This window comes from Sus scrofa, chromosome 15 (assembly GCF_054392235.1).
Source record: "Sus scrofa isolate SSC_HxYL_T2T_F1_AM1 chromosome 15, Sscrofa_HxYL_maternal_Yorkshire_Landrace_v2.0, whole genome shotgun sequence".
NCBI classification, from domain to species: domain Eukaryota; kingdom Metazoa; phylum Chordata; class Mammalia; order Artiodactyla; family Suidae; genus Sus; species Sus scrofa.
The window spans coordinates 108,834,086-108,855,770 of record NC_139397.1 but is presented as its reverse complement, the minus strand read 5'-3'; the positions used below and the strand labels follow the sequence as shown (position 1 = coordinate 108,855,770).

General features: G+C 37.2%; 1 protein-coding gene across 22 annotated transcripts in view; it reads right to left on the bottom strand.

Annotated features, from left to right (window-relative positions):
- Nucleotides 1-21,685, bottom strand: part of PMS1 (PMS1 homolog 1, mismatch repair system component) — a 249,331-nt gene that overhangs the window by 105,042 nt on the left and 122,604 nt on the right. For 13 of the 22 annotated variants that reach the window (XM_084999203.1, XM_021075390.2, XM_021075394.2 and 10 more), the window contains one exon: nucleotides 19,891-20,253. In XM_084999203.1, the coding sequence (XP_084855329.1) occupies nucleotides 20,089-20,253 (165 nt within the window). In that variant the 3' untranslated portion in view covers nucleotides 19,891-20,088. Of the gene's footprint in view, nucleotides 1-730; nucleotides 2,130-14,506; nucleotides 14,583-17,272; nucleotides 18,330-19,890; nucleotides 20,254-21,685 lie in introns of those variants that run through there. The other 9 variants (XR_014829386.1, XR_014829387.1, XR_014829388.1 and 6 more) reach the window with 5 other exon arrangements.

The following is a 21,685-nucleotide window of genomic DNA, read 5'->3' as shown; positions in this document are numbered from 1 at the left end:
TTATAACAATGACTATAGTCAAGAGAGTGTTTTTTATTACCTGCGTATTTGAGAAAGATTCTTTGAGAGCAACAAGAAATATGGACAAGAAGTGGGTAGGGCTAGAGAAAAGAGACTAGAGGTCTTTTAAAATGGTCCAGGCCAAAAGTGATTAGGGTTTTAACTAGGGTGGTGGCCTTGGAGACTGAGAGGACAAAAGAGACTCAGGAGCTTTAGGAAGTAAAACTGATAAGACCATCAGGGAGATTGTTAGAATAGCTCCCATACCCCTGACTTGGGAGACTGGGTAGAGATCATGTAATAGGGCATATACACATACAGAGGCATGTGTACTAAAAGCGTTTACACAAGGCTGAAAGATATTGAGTGGAGAAGCATGTGGGGACACAGGAGAGTACGATTTAAAAAAGGCAATATATTCAAAAAAGGCAAGTCGTGATCTTTTAATAAATAACCAGACAACTCTAAAAAAAAAAAAAAAAAGGCAATATATAAAATGAAGTATATCCAATGTATGAGAGAAAAGATGGAAATAGATGGGAAAAATGTACTTGTGGAGATATCTTTTTTTAAGCAGTACTCATTTTCACTTCGTCTCCTACAAGCTGTACTTACAATTCAGGCACTGCCGAATTTCTAAATGAATTATTCTATATTATATATAGATACATAACATATTGATATACCTATATATAGGCTTAGAATAGACTCTAGCAAATAGTCAGTTGAATGAATATTAGCTATTTTATTATTATCCTGAACCATCACACAGCCTTAGTGCCTATTTTCACTTTTCCATTTCATTCAATATGAGTTCTAAAGAGATATGGAAAAATCTCTAAGAAACATATAACTTTCAAATTCTCCAACACTATCAGCCACTTAAAGTATTTTGTTGAAATAAAGATGATTTGTTTATTGAAAATAACAAGAAACTGGAATAAGAGTTTTTATCAATTGCTTATATGCCCTAGGAAATATATAAAACTTACCCACCCTAAGTAGGTATTACAGTAACAGCAGTTTCAGATCTGCCTTAGAAAGATAAGTTGTGTCATTGAGAGTTGATGCACTCTGTAAAATGGAGTTGTGAGTGAAAGAAGAATTTTGAGAAGAAAAGGATAAAGAAATTTAATAAATTTCCAGAGCTGCCTGAATTGGACCTTCAAAATGTTCTTATTATTTTCTTTGAAGAACTGCAAATAATCAGATCCATATTCTAAAGCAAACTTCAAAGAAAATATAAATTAATTTTAAATACACAGGGGCTCTCTTTCATTAGCTTAATAGAAAGTTAACTATAAATTCATAGTATTATTGTCAGTATCTAATCATTAAGATAGTATCTGAATAAGATACTGTTATGATAAGCAACTTAACAAACACCATATGCATTTGGTATACTTACATGCACAATGACAGAGATTTTTTATTTTTTACTGCCACAACTGTGGCTTATGGAAGTTCCTGGGCTAGGGATTGAATCAGAGATGCAGCTGCAGGCCTATGCCACAACCACAACACCAGATCCAAGCCACATCTGCGACCTAGACTGTAGCTTGTGGCAAGGCCAGAGCTTTAACCCTCTGGGAGCGAGGCCAGGGATTGAACTTGCATCCTCATGGATGCTGATCAGGTTTTCAACCTGCTGACTCACAATGGCAACTCCTGACAGAGCATTTTAAAATGCTGTTTTGTTTTGTTTTGTTTTTTAAACTGTAAAATTCCCTTAAGAAATAGGTGAAGAGATAAGGTATGGGAACTAATAGTTGCTGAGCATCTATTACATGGTAGGCTTTGTACTAGTTGCTTTCCTCTCACTTAGTCTTTCAACTCTACAAAGTAATTATCTCTATACAACATACAGGAAGCACACACAAGTTAAACAGCCTGTAGTAACACAGCTACTAAGGCACAGATCAGGAATTCATCTTAAAGCTGTCCAACTCCGAGGCCCACAGCCTTATATTACACTGTATTCCTAATTCTTAAATAGAGAACATATATGCCTTATACACATTATAATCTGAATACACATTATAAACCTAAAAGACATTTGCATATTTCACTGACATATCATGTGCTTCTTTTGAACTACCATCTTTACTTATAGTTTCTGTTTCTTCTTCCTTTAGGGAAAAGGAAAATGTAGTATTAGCGCTAGTCTTAACATGTATATGAGAATAGGTAGTCTCCCCCCCGCCCCCAGTATATACACCTAAACTGCTTGAAATTCAATCAGTTACAGACTAATTCAGGGTAACTAGTTCCTTTTAAAATGAAAATATCCAAGTCATTCACATTATAGTTTTTTCCCCTTCATGATAGAATGTTCCTTTATATCATTCACATTGATATAAATCTCTTTCAATCTAATTTCTTTTTCTTTAACATTTAGCTAAGATCAACCAAATTAAGAGAAAAGGAAGTGTAACTGTAGATGGGAAAGAGAGACCAAATAAGGGATTATCTGGAAATATTTAGGCCCATCTGGAATGCAGGAGAAAGTATAGGGACAGCAATAAATATAAGAAATTTATAAAATCTATGAGGAAGGATAACAAAATGTACATTTTAGCTCTGGTAAAATATAATAATATTTGCTATTATGAAAATCAATATAAAACTAAATAAATTTAAAGTATATTTTTGTCCATATATACCATAAACTCAACACTCTTGTTAAGTATGGTTTTTGTCAACCTCCAAAGTCACTATTGTATTTTACTGGCAAATATTAGAACTGGAAAATGGAAAATAAAAATACATGCTTTCAAATTTTACTGTGATTAAGTATAAATCTGGAAATAATATATTTTTATACCATAAGAATGTCAAATTCTTCTTCAAGTTCTTCTAAAGAAACTTCTGTGTTGAGTGAACACAATGAACATGAGCTAAGACATTTAGACATAACATAAATGGAATTTATGGAAATCTTTTTCTGATATTTGAAATAAAATGTAGGAAATGGGCAATTTAAGGAGAGATGCCAAAATTTTTCACAGTAGGAAAAGGAGACTAAGGCATACAAAATAATTTAGGAGGAAAACTAAAAGTAGAAGTGGGGTTATAGAAATAAAATCAATTGTCTGGTATGGTTAGGAGAAGGAAGAGAACAGATAGGGTAATATAAGAAGAAATGGATCTAAAATTGATGCAGCAGCTCAGTCAAGAAGTACTGAATTTTGGTTCTTGTTTCTAATTCAAAAAGATTTTATTTGGGGATGCCCAAAAGAAAATGTGAATGTCCATGCTTTCTGTAGAAGATACAGGCAACCCCCCCACCTCAAAAAACTATGAATATTCATTCTAAGGGGCACTATCATGTTCAGAGAGATTAAACTGGATGCTTCTTCATAAATTTATTACAGTGTGCAGAAAAATTATTATCTACTCTTAAACTGCTCAAAGTTGACTCATCTTTCAAAAATTCTCAGTATAAGTATCTGAAGTTAGAAGTGTTTGTCTTCATAAGACATGAATAGTCACACTGATTTTTGTTTTAAAAGCATCTAAAGCAATTCTTGTTCTATTTGCTAATGTGTAAAGGATACATTTATATGGCAAACAGGTTCGTCTTCTGGGAGATTTACTGTTAATGAATCAACCCTCTTCCACCAGTGCTCTTCGTACATAATGTAGCCTTCCCTAATGATACTATAATTATGCACAGATTGAAACTGAGCTATCTGTAATGCCTATGATACACTGATTCTCTCTCTCTCTCTCTCCCCATCCATTACCAACCTACCAACCAACATAACTAGGTATTAAGTCCAGTTGGGTCTATTTTCATTAATTTTTTTTCTTCCTTCTAATTTCCATGGTCATTGCTTCGATCCATACCTTATTTGTCTTCTGACCACAGCAATAGGCCTCTAACCGAATTTGTTTTTATCTCTAATATAAGGAATGTTACACCTGGCTGCCACAGTTAATCATTCTAAGTCATAACTCTCACAATTCATCTCTACTATCTCTATCCTTTTCTTCCTTTTATTTGGAATGTCTTCTTTGATTTCTAAATAAAAAACACACATCTTGTATGGAACCCTCTGGGCTTTCTGGATTTGAATGTCTTCTTCCCCAAATTAGGGAAGTTTTCAGCCATTATTTCTTCAATTTCTACCCCTTTCTCTAATCTTCTGGGAGCTCTAATGAGAATGTTAGCCTTTATCATGTTGTCTCATAAGTCCATTAAACTATCTTCACATTTTTTTCATTCTTTTTTCTTTTCACTGCTCTAATCAGGTGAGTTCCACTGCCTTGTTTTGAGTTGACTGATCCTTTCTTTAATTTATTTTGTCTGCTGTTGAGCCCTTTTAGAGTACTTTTCAATTCAATTATTGTATTCTTCAGCTCTGTGACTGCCATGTGGTACTTTCTTACATTTTCCATCTTTTTGTTGATGTTCTGTGTTCATCCATTCTTTCATTCTTTTTTTGTTTTTTAGTCTTTTTAGGGCCGCACCCATGGCACATGGAGGTTCCCAGGCTAGGGGTCAAATCAGAGCTGCAGCTGCTGACCTACACCAGTCACAGCAATACTGGATCTGAGCTGCAGCAACCTACATCACAGCTGACAGCAATGCTGGGTCCTTAACCCATTGAGCAAGGCCAGATATCAACCTGCAACCTCATGGATGCTAGCCAGATTCGTTTTCTGCTGAGCCATTATGGGAACTCCCATTCTTTCATTCTTTTCCTCAGTTCAGTGAGCATTTTTATGGCCATTAGTTTGAGTTCTTTATCAGGTAAAATTACTTACTTCTGTTTCATTGAGATTTTTTTCCCCTAATGCTTTTGTTTGTTTGTTTGTTTTCCTTTTTTGCCACACTTGTGGCATATTGACATTCCCAGGCCAGGGACTGAACCTGTGTCACAACAGCAGCCTGAGCCACTGCAGTGCCAATGCCAGATCCTTAACCCACTGAGACACAAGAGAATTCCTCACTGAAATATTTTTAATGATATGTTCTTTCATTTGGAACATATTTCTCTATTTTGCTTTGACTTTCTGTATTGGTTTCTGTACTGGTAGTTTCTGATGCAACAACCACCTCTCTCAGTCTTAAAGGAGTGGCCTCATGTAAATGAAAGTTTCATTCAGTTCTGTCCCAACTCTTGACTGTCTCTTAAACCTTTGTGCTTATCCAAGCAACCTATTTGATTTTTACTAGTTCCCAGTAGTTGAGGGTGTGCCAAGACCTGTCAGTGTCCAAACAGGAGGAACTCAGCACCTACATGCAAGCTGAATAGAAGTCAGACACATGGGCAACAGCTTTTAAATGCATGCCAATAGACATTGTCCCAAGGGGCTGCAAGTGTAAGCCCTACCAGCCACTAGAGCCAGGTAATCTGGACATTTTCCCTGGGCAACCATCACAAAAACTGGAGCGCCAGACAAATATGTAAACTCCTTTCTGAGAAATACTGATAGGTTGAAATAAGGTAGCAGAAGACTGTCAAGACAGCATCCACAGTCTACATTCCTTGGGAGCAGTTTTGAAGGCCACTAAATGCGTGCCAAACCTAAGGTCTTCCCCTCACTATGAAACTCCAGGAAAAGCAAAGTAGCCTCCTTCACAGGAAAACTAGGAGGGTATGCCTCAGTCTGCTGTTTGGGCAGTGTCCTGGGGGAGGTAGCCTGCCAAGAACAATTCCTCTCATTCCACAGTCTTATGAGATCCTAAAATGCAAGCCTCTCTGGACACCAGAGCCAGTGATCAAGTGGCTGTCTCCTAAGCATCAACCACAAAAACTGGTCAACAGATGTGTGTAATGCTCCCCTCCAGACAACACTTGTGCTCGTGCTCGTGCTTGGCAGAGGGTGAGTGAGAAGATAGCGTCTACTCTGTGAGGTCTCTGAAAAGGATTACAATCAGCCCCTAGATGTGTGTTTATTTTTTAATTTTCTCTTTTTTTTTTTTTTCTTTTTCTTTTTATGGCTGCACCTATGGCATATGGAAGTTCCCAGGCAGGGGTCAAACTGGAGCTATAGCTGAGGCCTACACCACAGTCATGGCAACACCAGATCTGAGCCACATCTGTGGCTCATGACCCACTGAGCAAGGTCAGGGATTGAACCTGCATCCTCACAGAGACAACACTGGGTCCTCAACCTGTAAAGCCACAACAAGAACTCCTAAATGAGTGTTTAATTAGAAGCCTGACCCAATCTCCCTGCCACAGCCAAAGTTATAATAACTAGCTAACAGACCTCCTTCACAGAAAGACCTAACTCCTGGGTCTGTTGGCTCTTGAAGAGCCCTTGGGATGGTAGTTGTTTAAGTACTCTTTTTCCATTGGTTATAGTCCTATGGAACTGATGAGCATAAGCCCCACTGGCCACCAGAGCCAAGCAAGGTAGAGGTGTCCTTGGTAGAAGTAATAAAAATCAGGCCAACAGACAGAAGTATGAGCTCCTTTCAGGGTGATACCGATAATTATAGTCCCATATGACCAGGAATGTAAGACCACCAGATTCAGCTGATCAGGAGGCATGCCCTGGGTGGCAGCTGCAAAAATCAGGGTACCAGAGATGTGTAGAGGCACTTTTCTGGGAGATACTGGGGCTGTGAAGCCTGGCAGAGGTAGAACATGAAGATGGTGTTTACAAATCTCCATCCTTCAAATCTTCCATTAGACTCGCAGATGTGTATGTTAAATTAGATGCCTGGCTCTTAGGCCAAGGGTTTAATATAAACAGGTGAGCCTCCTTCACTTTAAGTCTGGGCACAATCAGCTGCCTCTGAGTTGGACCCTGAGGTAATGAATCTGAGTGCATGAGTCCTTTAAAAGGTGTTTCTCAGATTGCTACCATCATGTATGTCTTCAGATGTGAGCCCTGTTGGTTTTCAAAATTGTATGTTTTGGTGGCTTGTTTATTGAGTTAACATTTTTAAAAAAATTACAGGAATTTCTTTTGTGGTTAAGTGGGTTAAGAACCTGCATGGTGTCCATGATGATGTGGATTTGATCCCTGGCCTCACTCACTGGGTTAAAGATCCAGCATTGCTATGGCAGTGGTGTATGCTGGCAGCTGCAGTTCCAATTCAGCCCCTAGCCCAGGAACTTTCATATGCCACAGGTTTGGCTGTTAAAAAAAAAAAGTTAGGGAATCCACTTTGGGTTTGAATCCTTTTCTCCTCAGGGAGAAGCTCTGGGTTGTGAGTTCCCCCCAGGTGTGTATCATCACACTGGGGGTGAGGGTGATGACAAGATTGTGTCCCAGCCTCTCCAAACCTTTTTTTTTTTTTTTTTTAAGGGCTACACCTGCAGCATATGGAAGACCTGGGGCTAGGGGTTGAACTGGAGCTGTAGCTGCCAGCCTATGCCACAGCCACAGGATAAAAAGATGTAAAATGTGACACCAAAAATATACAACATGGAGGCAGGAGGATAGTAAAAACTTTGAGTTTTAGAATGGGACTAAATTTGTTATCATCTTAAAATACACTGTTATAGATATAAGTTGTTATGTGTAAGCCTTATGGTAACTACAATGCAAAAACCTATAGTAAACACACACACAAAAGAGAAAGGACATACACACCAAGAATGAATCCTAATGTAATCTATGGCCTTGGGTGATAATGATGTATCAATGTAGATTCATCTATTGGAACAAATAAGCCACTCTGGTGGGGGAAGCTGAGAATGAGGGAGACATTGCAGATGTAAGGGTATAGAATGTATAGGTAATCACTGTACCTTCACTCAATTTTGCTGTAAACCTAAAACTTATCTAAAAAATAAAATCTATTTTTAAAAAAGAAAGGAATATAAGCATATCACTAAAGAGAGTCACCAAACCACAAAGGAAAAGTAAGAGAAGAAGAAAGGAACAAAGAGGAACTACAAAACAGCTAGAAAACAATGAACAAGATTGAAATAGGCACATTCCTATCAATAATTACTCTGAATGTAAATGGACTTAATTTTCCATTTAAAAGACATAGAGTGGATGAATGGATAAAAAACCAATACCCTTTTCTGTGCTGCCTATAAGAAACACACTTCAGAGTAAGGACACACTCAGACTAAAAGTGAAAGGATGGAAAAAGATATTCCATGCAAATGGAAACCAAAATAAAACTAGAATAGCTATACTTAAATCAATCAAAACAGATTTTATGAGACTGATGCACTGTCCACCAAACTAGGAAGGCGCTAAAATAAATTTAAAAGCAAAGACTATAATAAGAGACAAAGAAAGATAATACATAATAATAAAAGGAGTAGTCCAACAAGATGATAGAGCATTTGCAAATATGTATGCGTCCACACCAGCACCTAAACACATAAAGCAGATATTAACAGACCTAGAGGGAGAAGCTAATAGTGATACAATATAGTAGAGGATTTTAATACCCCACTTACACCAACGGATAGATCTTCCAGACAGAAAATCAAAAAGAAAACATTGGCCTTAAATAATATGTTAGATCAGAATATTCCATCGAAAAGCAACAGATTATATATTCCTCTTAAGTGCACAAGGACCATCTTCCAAGCTAGATCATATGATAGATAGATCACGAAATAAGTCTTAACAAATTTAAGAGGACTGAAATCATATTGAGCATATTTTCCAAGCACAATGGTATGATACAAACTAGAAAAATCACAAGTATATGGGGATTAAACAACATTCTACTGAAAAACCATTGGGTCACAAAAAAAAAAAAATGAAAAGAGAAATAAAAAAATACCTTGATAACAAATGGAACAGAAAAGTAATGTATCAAATTTTATGGGATGCAATAAAAGCAGTTCTAAGAAGGAGGTTCATAGTAATAAAAGCCTCCTTCAAGAAACAAAGTCTCAAATAAACAATCTACCTATACACCTCAAAGAACAAGAAAAAGAACAAATGAAGCCCAAGGTTAGCAGAAGAAAGAAAATAACAAAGATTAGAGCATACATAAATAAAACAGAGACTAAAAGAGACAATAGGAAAGAGCAATGAAACTAACAGCTGATTCTTTGAAAAGATAAACAAAATTGATAAAACTTTGGCCAGACTCATCAAGAAAAAAGGGAAAATGCCCAAATAAGATCAGAAATGAAAAAGAAGTTATAAGTGATAACCATGGAAATACAAAGAATCATAAGACTACTATGAAAAATTACATATGCCAACAAATTGGACAACCTAGAAGAAATGGATAAATTCCCAGAAACATACAATTTTCCAAGACTGAATCAGGTAGAAATAGAAATCTGAACAGACTGATTATCAGTAATGAAACTGAATCAGTTATCAAAAACTTCCAATAAACAAAAGTCCAGAACAAGACAGCTTCACAGATAAATTCTGCCCAACATTTAAAAGAAAGTTAATACTTTTCCTCAAAGTATTCCAAAAAATTGAAGAGGAATGAATGCTTCCAAACTTATTTTACCAACATCATCCTGATTCCAAAACCAGATAGAGACTGTACAAAAATAGAAAATTACAGGCTCATATCTCTGATGAATACAGAAGCAAAAATCTTCAACAAAATATTAGCAAACCATATTCAACAATACATTAAAAAGATAATGTGCCATGATCAGGTGGAATTTATTCCAGGAAAGCAAGGATGGTTCAGAATCCACAAGTCAGCCAATGTGATATACCATATTAACAAAACAAAGGATAAAAATAATATGGCCATCTCAATAGATGTAGAAAAAGCTTTTGACAATATTCAATATCCATTTATGATAAAACCTCTCAACAAAGTGGGTTTAGAGGGAACATATCTCAAAAACAAAAACAAAAACAACAAAAGCTATACAAGACAAACCCCAGTTAATAAATGGATGGTTAAAAGCTAAAAGTTTTTCTTGAAAATCAGCAACAAGATAAGGATGCCCACTCTTGCCACTTTTGTCTAACTTAGTATTGGAAGTTCTAGCCATACAGAGAAGGAAAAGAAAAAAAAGGAATCCAAATTGGAAAGGAGAAATTGAAAAACTGTCACTGTTTGCAAATGACTGATACTATATGCAGCAAATCCTAAAGATCCCACCAAAAAACTCTTGATATGAATAAACTAATTCAGCAAAATTACAGTCTGAAAACAACCATTTCCTTTATACTTATAGTGAACAGAGGAATTAAGAAAACAATCCTATTTATAATTGTAGTAAAAGAATAAAATACTGAGGATTAAATTTAATGAAGGAGGCTAAAGACATATATATATTAAAAACTACAAGACATTAATGAAAGAAATTGAGAAAGACACAAGCAAATGGAAAAATCTTTCATGCTCAAGGACCAGAAGAATTAATATTGTTAAAATAACCATACTACTGCTTTGGATTGGAATAATTAATATTGTTAAAATGCCTATATTACCCAAAGCAATACAAAAAAAATCAATGCAATCTCTATCAAAATTCCAGTGGTTTTTTTCACAAAAAACAAACAAAATTTGTATGGAAGCACCAAAGACCCTGGATAGCCAAAGCAATCTTGAGAAAGAAGAACAAAGCTTGAAGCATCATGCTCCCTTGTTTCAAAATATATTACAAAGAACAGTAATTAAAACAGCATGGTATTGGCATAAAAACAGGCACATTGATCAATGAAACAGAACAGCACAGAAATACACCTACACATATATGGCAAATTAACTTATGATGAAGGAGCCAAAAATATACAATGGGGAAAGGATAATCTCTTGAATAAATGGTTTGGGAAAATTGGACAGTCACATGCAAAAGATTGATACTGGATCACTAAGTTACACCACATACAAAAATTAACTCAAAATAGATTAAACACTTGAACATAAGACCCGAAACCATAAAACTTATACAATAAATCACAGGCTTAAAATAAGCTCCTTGACATAGGTCTTGGCAATTTGATACCAAATGTAAAATAACAAAAGCAAATATCAACAAGTGGAACCACATCAAACTAAAAAGCTTCTGCATAGCAAAGGGAATTATCAACAAAATTAAAAGACAATCTACTAATGGGAAAAAATAACTGCAACTCAACAGAAAAAAAAATCTGATTAAAAAGTAGGCAGAAGATATGAATAGATGTTTTTTCAAAGAGGACATACAGATGGCCAACAGGTACATGATAATATGCTCTGTGTCATCAATCATCAGGTAAATGCAAATCAAAACCACAATATCACCTCACACCTGTTAAAATGGCTATTACCAAAATGATAAGAAGAAATAACAAGTTTGTTGAGAATGTGGAGAAAAGGGAACCCTTGTGCACTGTGAGAATATTAATTGGTGCAATTGCTGTGGAAAAGATTATGAAGGTTTCTTAAAAAATTAAAAGTAGAATTACCATATGATCCAGCAATTTTACTTCTGGGTATTTATATGAAGAAAATGAAAATACTAATTCAAAAAGGTATATTGGACCTTTATGTTCACTGCAGTATTACCTTTATGTTCACTGCAGTATTACTTAATTACGGAGATGACCTAAGTGTCCATCAACGGATGAATGAATAAAAAAAGACGTAGTATTTAAATGCAATGGAATATTATTCAGTCATGGCCATAAAATCCTGCCATGTGAGACAAGGGACCTGGACAGACTTCGAGGGCATTATGTTAAGAGAGATAAAGAAAGATAAAAAGCATATGATATCTCTTATATGTGGAATCTCGAAACAAATAAAAAATAAGCTTATAGATACCAAGAACCAGTTGATGGTTGCCTCTTGGCAACCTTTATACTGATAATTTCTGGAAGATCGAGTTACCATAATGTAAATAAATGTTCTATCTATCTCTGCATAACAAACCTCCTCAAAACTTGCTTAATTTATCTTTCATGGTCTGGTGGTTGATGAGTTCTGCCCAGCAATTCTCACTTAGGGTTCCTCATGTAATTAGATGGCAGCTGAAGCTAGAGTCATCTAAATGAGTCTTCATTCAATGTCTGACACCTGATTAGGATAGCTGAACAACTGGGAACCAATTAGTTAAGCATCTCTTTCTCCATATGGCCTCTTCACCTGGCCAGCTTGTACTTTTCACATAATTGCAGACTCAGGGTAGACTGACTTCAGAGAAAGTTTCAAGAGAGCCAGGAGGAAAGCTGCATGGCTTCTCTGACTTCTCCTTGGAAGGCATATAGCCTCACTTCTGTTATAATCTAATTAATGATCAAAGTAATCCTAAATTAGCCCAGATTCAAGGGAGTGGACTTCATCTCTTAATGGGGGGATGGCTCATGTGTGTAAGAAAGGAAGAGTTGGAGTTCCCATCATGGCTCTGTGGTAACGAACCCAACTAGTATCCATGAGGACACGGGTTCATTCCCTGGCCTTGCTTAGTGGGTTAAGGATCTGGTGTTGCTGTGAGCTGTGGTGTAGGTCGCAGATGTGGCTTGGATCTTGAGTTACTGTGGCTGTGGTGTAGGCCAGCAGTTACAGCTCTGATTCAACCCCTAGCCTGGGATCCTCCATATGCCACAAGTGTGGCCCTAAAAGATGGAAAAAAAAAAACCAAAAAGAACAGTTGATGGTGGTCATATTGGAGCCAGCCACCTCAGTAATATCTTGAGAATATGGTTGACCCATGAACAACACAGGTTTGAACTGTGTGGGTACACTTATTTGGGACCTTAGCATTAGTGGGCTCCATATCTGTGATAATGGAGGTGCACTATGGGACTTGAGCATCCTTGGATTTTGGTATATTCTCACATCCCCACACCCCCTACAGATACCAAGGGACAACTATATAAATCCAACTTCTTTATAAAGAAATGATGTACCACAAGAAAACCCAGGGATTTCCCATTGTGGTGCAGTGGAAACTAATCTAACTAGTATCCACAAAGATGTGGGTTCGATCCCTGGCCACGCTCAGTAGGTTAGTGATGTGGTGTTGCCATGAGTTGTGGTGTAGGTCGAAGATGCAACTTGGATCCTACATTGCTGCAGCTATGGCGTAGGCCAGCAGCTGCAGCTCTGATCTGACCCCTAGTCTGGGAACTTCCACATGCCACAGGTGCAGCAATAAATAAATAAATGAAAGCCTAAATCTGACTTCCTAATGAGAATGGAGTGCCATAAACACAATCTTAATTCTGATTATTTGATTTTCATTATGTTTGGATTAAAAATGTATCTGTATTTTACTTCAAAAATCTAGCATTTGGCCAAAGAATTATGTGCACGCTTGTTAATCCAAGTATCATTTCTGAACCAGTAGAAACTAGGAATCTGTTAGAAATGCAGACTATTAGACCCTACCCCAGACCTACTGAATCAGACATGTATTTTAACAAGATGCCTAGGAGATTCATATGCACATTAAAATTTGAGAAGTTGCTGACTTAGGCCATACGCATAATGGTCCTCCCTTGCTATCTGTGGGGGACTGATTCCAGGACTTCCCACAGATCCCCAAATCCAAAGATGCTCAAGTACCTTATTCTTATATAATACGGCATAGAATTTGCATATAACCTATATGGATCTTCCTATATATTTTAAATCATCTCTAGATTACTTATAATATCTAAAACAATGTAAATACTTTGTAAGTACAATGTAAATGTTATACAAACAGTTGTTGGTGTACAGCAAATTCAAGTTTTGCTTTTTGGAGTTTTCTGGAATTTTTTTTTTTATTTTTACTTTTTTTTCTTTTTGCTATTTCTTGGGCCGCTCCCGCAGCATATGGAGGTTCCCAGGCTAGGGGTCGAATCGGAGCTGTAGCTGCCGGCCTATGCCAGAGCCACAGCAACGCGGGATCCGAGCCGCGTCTTCGACCTACACCACAGCTCACGGCAACGCCGGATCGTTAACCCACTGAGCAAGGGCAGGGACCAAACCCGCAACCTCATGGTTCCTAGTCGGATTCGTTAACCACTGCGCCACGACGGGAACTCCTGGAATTTTTTTTCCCAAATATTTTTGATTCATGGTTGGTTGAATCTATGGATATAGAACCTGCACATACTGAGGGCTGACTGTATGGTATATACTGAGTAGCCTTAAACTTGTCATCTGAAGAAATCTAGAAAGCATAAAGTAATCTTCTTAAACTTTGAGGGCAGAGGGATTGTGTATTTCACTTGGGTTTTAAATAGAAAAAACAGCTAAAACCCGATTGTTCCCATAAAACCTTTGACAAATTAGAAACTGCATGTGTGGAGATTCTTGATTTAATCTTGTTTTTATCTAGGACATCATGGATCATCACTATGTATTGGAGAAAGTGTCTGATCTGTGAGTTTTTTAGCATGTCTAGGGAAGCTAAGAAGAAAAGATCCAGAAAAGTGCCAAGAACTTCAAAGTAGATAATAAGTATGTTATACACATTTAGCTATTTACATGTACAGACACACGGACAATTTTTTCACTATTATTATTAGTGAATTAGTTAAAATATATTTTGAGGCAGAATAGCATCATCCTGCAAGTTAACTTGCTATAATTTACCAATGTCTTTAGTTAAAATGAAAGCAAATTTAGAAACAAAAATGTCCTTTTTAAAGAAATAACTTGAAAACATACCATTTTCTTCCAAAAGTATGTTCAATTCATTCACAATTTCTTGCCTGCTTCTTAATTCATCATTCATTTCTATGATCTAATCACAAAACATAATTAAAACGCCTATGAGAAAGTTCTTAAAAAATCAAATACGTTCAACATTAAAGATAATTTAAAATTTTCCAGCCATTACTTTATTATCTGTATGTACGTGTTATCTGGAAAATTATATGTGAATATTTAAGTCCTTTATAGACAAAACTATTTCCTTTAAGGAAACTTTAGGTTGGTTTCCAAAAAGCATCTCATATAAGCCCAGATTAGAATTTAAGCACCAGATTTAATCGTTAAAAAAACCCACTGAATAATTTGAGTAAGGAACACAAATGGATTAGCTGAAATCATACTGAATTATTGTGTAGACAAGAAAGGCAAGTAACTCTCCATTCTTTCAGTTATATATTATCATCACAAATAAGCCAAATGTGGAGTTTCTGTAGAGGCTCAGCATAGTATTCATGAGGGCACAGGTTCAATCCCTGGCCTCACTCAGTGGGCTGGGGATCTGTCATTGGTATGAGCTGTGGTATAGGTTGCAGATGAGGCTCGGATCCCACATTGCTTGGTTGTAGTGTGGGCCAGCGGTTACAGGGGTCTGATTTGACCCCTAGCCCCCTAGCCTGGGAACTTCCACGTGCCTCAGGTGCAGCTCTAAAAAAAAAAAAAAAGCCAAATGAAGAGACACATTTTTTTTCTACTTTAATGCTGTTGTGACATCCTAGAGAATCTAAACTGAAATCCCCACAGGCTATGAGGGCCTCAAAATTGAAAAAGACTTTTCTCTATTTGTTACCACAGAGCTGTCGTCTCTTTTTGTATGGATATATCACTCACATTGTTTGAATTCTCAAGAAGCCTGTTAACTTTTTCTGCTTTTAACTTGGTTAAAGTGTGCTAAACTTTTTTTTTTTTTTTTTTTTTTTTTTGGTCTTTTCTAGGGCTGCTCCCGCAGCATATGGAGGTTCCCAGGGTAGGGGTCGAATCGGAGCTGTAGCCGCTGGCCTACACCAGAGTCACAGCAACTCGATCTACACCACAGCTCACGGCAACGCCGGATCTTTAACCCACTGAGCAAGGCCAGGGATCAAACCCGCAACCTCATGGTTCCTAGTCGGATTCGTTAACCACTGAGCAACTATGGGAACTCCAAAGTCTGCTAAACCTTAATGTGTTACCTTGCTTAAAAACTTCTGGCTTCCCACAGTCCTTGGAATAAAATCTACTAAATCCTTAGAAGCCCATGAAACCCTATATAATCAAGATACTATTATTCTAATCTAATTTCTATTTACATCTCAATATCCAGCAATGCAGAATTCCTTGCACTCACAAATATACTGGCACACGCTATTCCTCCTGCCTGAAATACCCTTTTCTTTCTTCTGGATAATTCCTTAAGATTCAGTTCGCTGTTTTCTTTTACAGTTGTTTCCAAGTTGGGAATGGGTACCCCCCTATACTTGCATAGTACATACTATATATATCACAATAGTTTTTCTCCAAGGCAAGGGATGTCTTTTCTCTACATTCTGTTCTCAGCACTGAGTATCGTACTCAGTGTCACTGAATAAATAATTAAGAGAATATACAACTTAAGTAGAGATGAGGGAGTTAGAGTGATTCAGAGTGCAATTTGAGTAGGCTGGAAGAAATCTACTCTCCCACCACAATGATTAGTTTTAAAAGATTTTATGGAAAAAGTGGGCTTCTTCAGAAGTAGTTAAATATGGTCCATAATAACATGGTGGTAATTAACTGAAAATAGGTCATTCCAGGCCCTGCTAATGAATATTCAAGACAAAGTAGAAAAAACCCCAAATTACAGAATGTTAGAAATAACTGTACATTTTGGGGTCAAGTTTAGCATCTTCAATGCAGAGATAAAAAAAAAAAAAAAAAATATGTGCTAAAAGAAATGGACCTGAGGAGTTCTTGTTGTGGCTCAGTGGATTAACTCAACATAGTGTCTGTGAGGAGGTGCGTTCGACCTCTAGCCTCACTCAGTGGATTAAGGATCTGGCATTGCTGTGGCATAGGCTGGCAGCTGCAGCTCTGTTTCAATCCCTAGCCTGGGAAATTCCATATACCACAGGAGCGGCCATAAAAAGAAAAAGAAGAAAAGAATCTGAGATTTCTAGGGGAACTGTGATACAGGACAAGGCAGTGGTTCCCCAAGTGAGGCTAAATCTCATAACCACTGGAACAGGATTTTAAAAACTAGAGAAAGAGATTTTGATTTATTTGTAGTGGTTTAAGGAAGAATAAAGTGCAATAAAAAAATAGGCAATCAGAGAAAAATCTCAAGGCAACAGTAGTGAGAGTTCAGTGGTGTGTTGCTAGCATTACTGGAAATAATGAAGGTTTTGAAGACTAAAAATGTCTAAAGTTTAGGTGAGATCAGCCAAAAGATCTAGCATAAATTAACAGATCATTCTTAATTATTCATGCTTATGAAGAGAAGTGGTTGACAATCGTGAGTCACTCTTTGATTTTGCAATAAAATGTATGATTTTTCTTTCAGTATTTACCCTTTATGTTAACATCAACATTTGAAGTGGAACTGATAAGAGTACTATATTGGCCGTGGGCACTCAAGCAAATCACAATTATTTTGGGTTCTATTGTCTTACCTGTAAAATTGGTTGGATTATATCACCTCAAGGATTCTTTTTAACAACTGTGAATCTATGCACACTGGTTTGCCCAAATTAATCTAGAATGTTCCAATTCCAAGAACAAAATTAGTTTATTTAAATACCTTACTCATTGGTATTTTAGTTTGCTCGGCAACTGGCTTTTAATTACTGGGTCAACCTTGAGTCTCCAATTAAGAAATGTAGGCTGCAGTGGAACGGACTGCAATTCCTACAATCTGAAGCCACAAAATCTAGATAAGATCGTAGAGAATCACATAGCCAGTGAAAATAACAACAAAAATCTGTCCATCAGATTTCGGGTTTAACATTTTTCAGTACATTACATATTTGAAACTTCTTAGGCATTGAGGGACCACACACGGATACCCACAAGGCAAAGGTCCATCCAAAGGAGACTTTAGGCCTCACCTCCACACGGCTTTGGCGCCACCCCTGTGTTACAGCTCAGGCTGGGATCCTAAGCAAAGCCCTTGGGTCTGAAGGGCAGTTTTAAGAGTTAAGCAGTTTAAGAGCCTCTGAATCCTCCTTCCCGGCCAAGCTGCAACCTACTGAGAAAAACTGGCAGTTTGAAGTGAAGCTTTCCTTTCCTTCCAGATCTCCTTGCCACACTCTTAAATGCCCAGTGCCGGCTTCCCAAACTGCAGCGGCTGTTACCTCAGTCCTGGGAGCCAGGGCTTTGCCGTCGCTGCCGCTAGCTCCAGCCGTCTTGTCCGTGTGGGTGCCTGCTACTGCTACCAGTGTCCGTCAGGGGCGTGGGCGGGGCTTCCGCGCCATCCTCCGAACCTGGGGGCGGGGCCTTAGCGAACCGCCCCGATCCCGGCCACCAGGCAATTAGCAACATGCAGTGTCTCAAATCTGCTCAAGCATTCCTTAGGGTTCAGAGTCAGGGACTGTTTTACAACTTTCTTCTTTTGCCCAAATACTTAGGTTGACCCTAACAGGTAAGGCCTATTTCTCATGGCAAGCAGTATGAAAATGATAAAGAGCTATGGGATTAGAGTCTCAATAGTACCTACAAATCTGTTGTGAAGATTGAGATCATACAAGGTGAGAGCACAGTGTATCTAGCAAATATGTGATAAATACCTGCTGTCATAACTACTAACCTGATTTGGCAGGATCCAGGACTGGAAAAAAAAAAAAAAAAAAAAACCAAGCAAAATGAGCTTATTCATCTAAGAAGATGTTGCAGGACCTCTTAACAATAGACTTTATCAACTAGTAAATGAATCCCAAATTTTGCTTAGGACTGGTCAAAATGATGCAAATTTTGTTATTCTCTATATCTGTATGAATCTCTTTCCTCAATTTACTCAGTAAATTAAAAAGGATTACTTCTGTAAGTGTTTCCCAGAGAGAGGCCCAAAATTGTTAAAGGAAATAATGGGAACAAAACCTCCAGTATTTAAGTTGATGGAAACAGGACAAAGGATAAAAGTTGTGGCTACAGGCAGAATTCTAGGTATCACAATTTGTTCCTCTTAACACAGGGTCTTAAAAATTTTAAAACTCTTGAAAATTACAGGTATTGTAAGTGTGAAGACACTGTATCCAGCATAAAAATCATGTTTCAACTTGTAAACTAAGTATTTTGGTGCACTTGTGTGCTCTGGCTTTTGAAGGTACACATGGACAATGAACACTCAATCTAAATTTTGTTAAAAGTCTGGATCTTCCCCTGTTTTGACAAATTTTGATCCCAGAATCCAATAATTTCCATATGATAATGTAACTTCTTAACTGTTACCCCCAAAGAGAGATAAACAGCAGGATTTTTGAAGCTATGTTTTATCTTTATCCTCTGAATTTCATTTTCTCACTTTTCTCCACTCCCTGTCTATCCTCCTTTATACAAGGTTGCTAAATTCTGTCAGATACGCCAGCTAAGGCTATGATTTCCCCCTCCACAGGACTGACCTCATGTTTTAGCTCAGGTTGCCATAAGAAAATACTAGATTTGGGAGTTCCCGTCATGGCTCAGTGGTTAACGAATCCGACTAGGAACCATGAGGTTGCGGGTTTGGTCCCTGCCCTTGCTCAGTGGGTTAAGGATCTGGCGTTGCCATGAGCTGTGGTGTAGGTCGCAGACGCGGCTCGGATCCCACATTGCTGTGGCTCTGACGTAGGCTGGCAGCTACAGCTCCGATTCGACCCCTAGCCTGGGAACCTCCCATATTCTGCAGGAGTGGCCCAAGAAATGGCAAAAAGACAAAAAAACAAACAACCCCCCCCCCAAAATACTAGATTGGTGGCTTAAAAGCATAATAGACATTTATTTTCTCACAGTTCTGAAGTCTACAAGTCCAAGGTCAAGGTACCAACATGGTTGGTTTCTGGTGAGAGTTCTATTCCTCAATCATAGAGGGCCACTTTTTTTCTTAATCCTAACATGGCAGGAGAGCCAGGAGGGAAGGAGAAAAAAATAAATGAACTCTCTGGTATCTCTTCTTATAAGGGCATGCATCCTACCGCAAAGGCCCTACCCTCATGACTCCATCTAAACTTAATTACCTCCCCAAAAGGACCATTTCCATATACCATCACAATGGGAGTTCGGGCTTCAACATACAAATTTGGTAGATACAGTTCACTCCAAGGATCTGGTAAATCAACCATTGAAAAATATTAAGTATTTCTCAATTAGGAATTTACAACAAGTATTATGAAGGTTGGTTCCTGAGAATAAAATGAATTAATAGTCTATATTAGTTTATTTAAGTTTTCTACAGTTTTGGAAATTTTTTTCAATATACAAATAGGCCAGTGAATCCTCACTTATAAAACAACAATTTAACACATGACAGTACAAAGATGGTTTGAAAACTGACTCATAATTTTACAACCATATCAATGTCAATAAAAACAAATTGTCTTAAACATATTTAATCATGTAGCTTCAGCAAGACTAGTTAAATGATGAAAAAAGGGGCGACCATGAACACACCCTTTAATTTCATTTCCAAACTGGTTCTTCATTCTGTAGATAATGTCTTGGATGTCTTCTTTTGATAAGTACATGGGTAACTGTCTAGATAGACGTACTGCTTCTCCCTGTAGAGAGAAAGCCATGCATTTTACTTGAATATACCCTGAAGCAGGAAACATGTTTTTACTGGTAAGATGACAGAAAATTGATTATATTCTTTTATTTATTCACTCGACAAATATTTATAAAACACCAATTATGTGCTAATCATTGTTGCAGGTTCCAGAAATACAGCAGAGAACAAGACAAAGAAGATCCTTGCACTTATGAAACTGACATTCTAGTGCAGAGAAGCAGAAAGATGAAAAGACAATTTCAGTGAGTAATAATGAACAGAATTAAACTGGGCAACATGATATAGTGACTATGTAGTTAGGAAAAGCTTCCTCCAAAGCTTTTTAAGTTTCAATTTAAATAAGGAGCAATGATGCAAAGACCATAGGGAAAGAAAAATACTTCAGGCTGAGGAAACAGAAACTGAACAGTCAGTATGGATCTGGCATAGCTACTAAAGTGAAGAAGGACAAGAGAGGGAACTAGGCAGGGGCTAGATCAACCTTAGGACAGGGTAAGCAATTTGGGTTTTAATCTGAATGCACAGGGAAGTAACCAGAAGGTGTTAAAGCAAGAGGCCTTTTTTTTTTTTTTTTTTCATTTTAAAACAATCAATCTGGCTACTGTATGAAGTATGGCTTGAGGCAAGTCAAGAAGAGAAACAGGAGTCTTACAGGCAATTACTGCAGCCATGGAGAGAGCTTTTTAGAAAAATTTATTTATATATATTATATATTAATATACTATATAAAGTATGTATTTTATTGAGTATTGTTGATGTACAATATATGTTACAGGTATACAATACAGTGATTCACAATTTTTAAAGGTTATGCTCCATTTATACTTATTACAAAACATTTGCTACATTCCCTGTGTTGTACAACATATCATTATAGCTTATTTTATACATGATATTTTGTACCTCTTAATCTCCTACCTCTATATTGCCCCTCCCCACTTCCCTCTACCCACTGGTAACCACTAATTTGTTCTTTATACCCGTGAGTCTCTTTTTTGTTACATTCACTAGTTTGTTACATTTTTTAGATTCTACATATAAGTGACATTCTATAGTACTTGTCATTCTCTCTGTCTGCCTATTTCACTAAACATAATACCCTCCAAGTCTACCCATGTTGCTGCACTTTGCAAAATTTCATTCTTTCTTATGGCTAAGTAGTATTCCATTGTATATACCATATGATCACCTCAACAGATGGAGAAAAAAGCTTTAGACAAAACTCAACATCCATTTATGATAAAAACTTTCTAGAAAGTGGGCACAGAGGGAACATACCTCAACACAATAAAGGCCATATATGACAAACCCACAGCCAACATCATACTCAATGGTGAAAAGCTGAAAGCATTTCCTCTAAAATTGGGAACAAGACAAGGATGCCCACTCTTGTCACTTTTATTCAACCTAATACTGGAAGT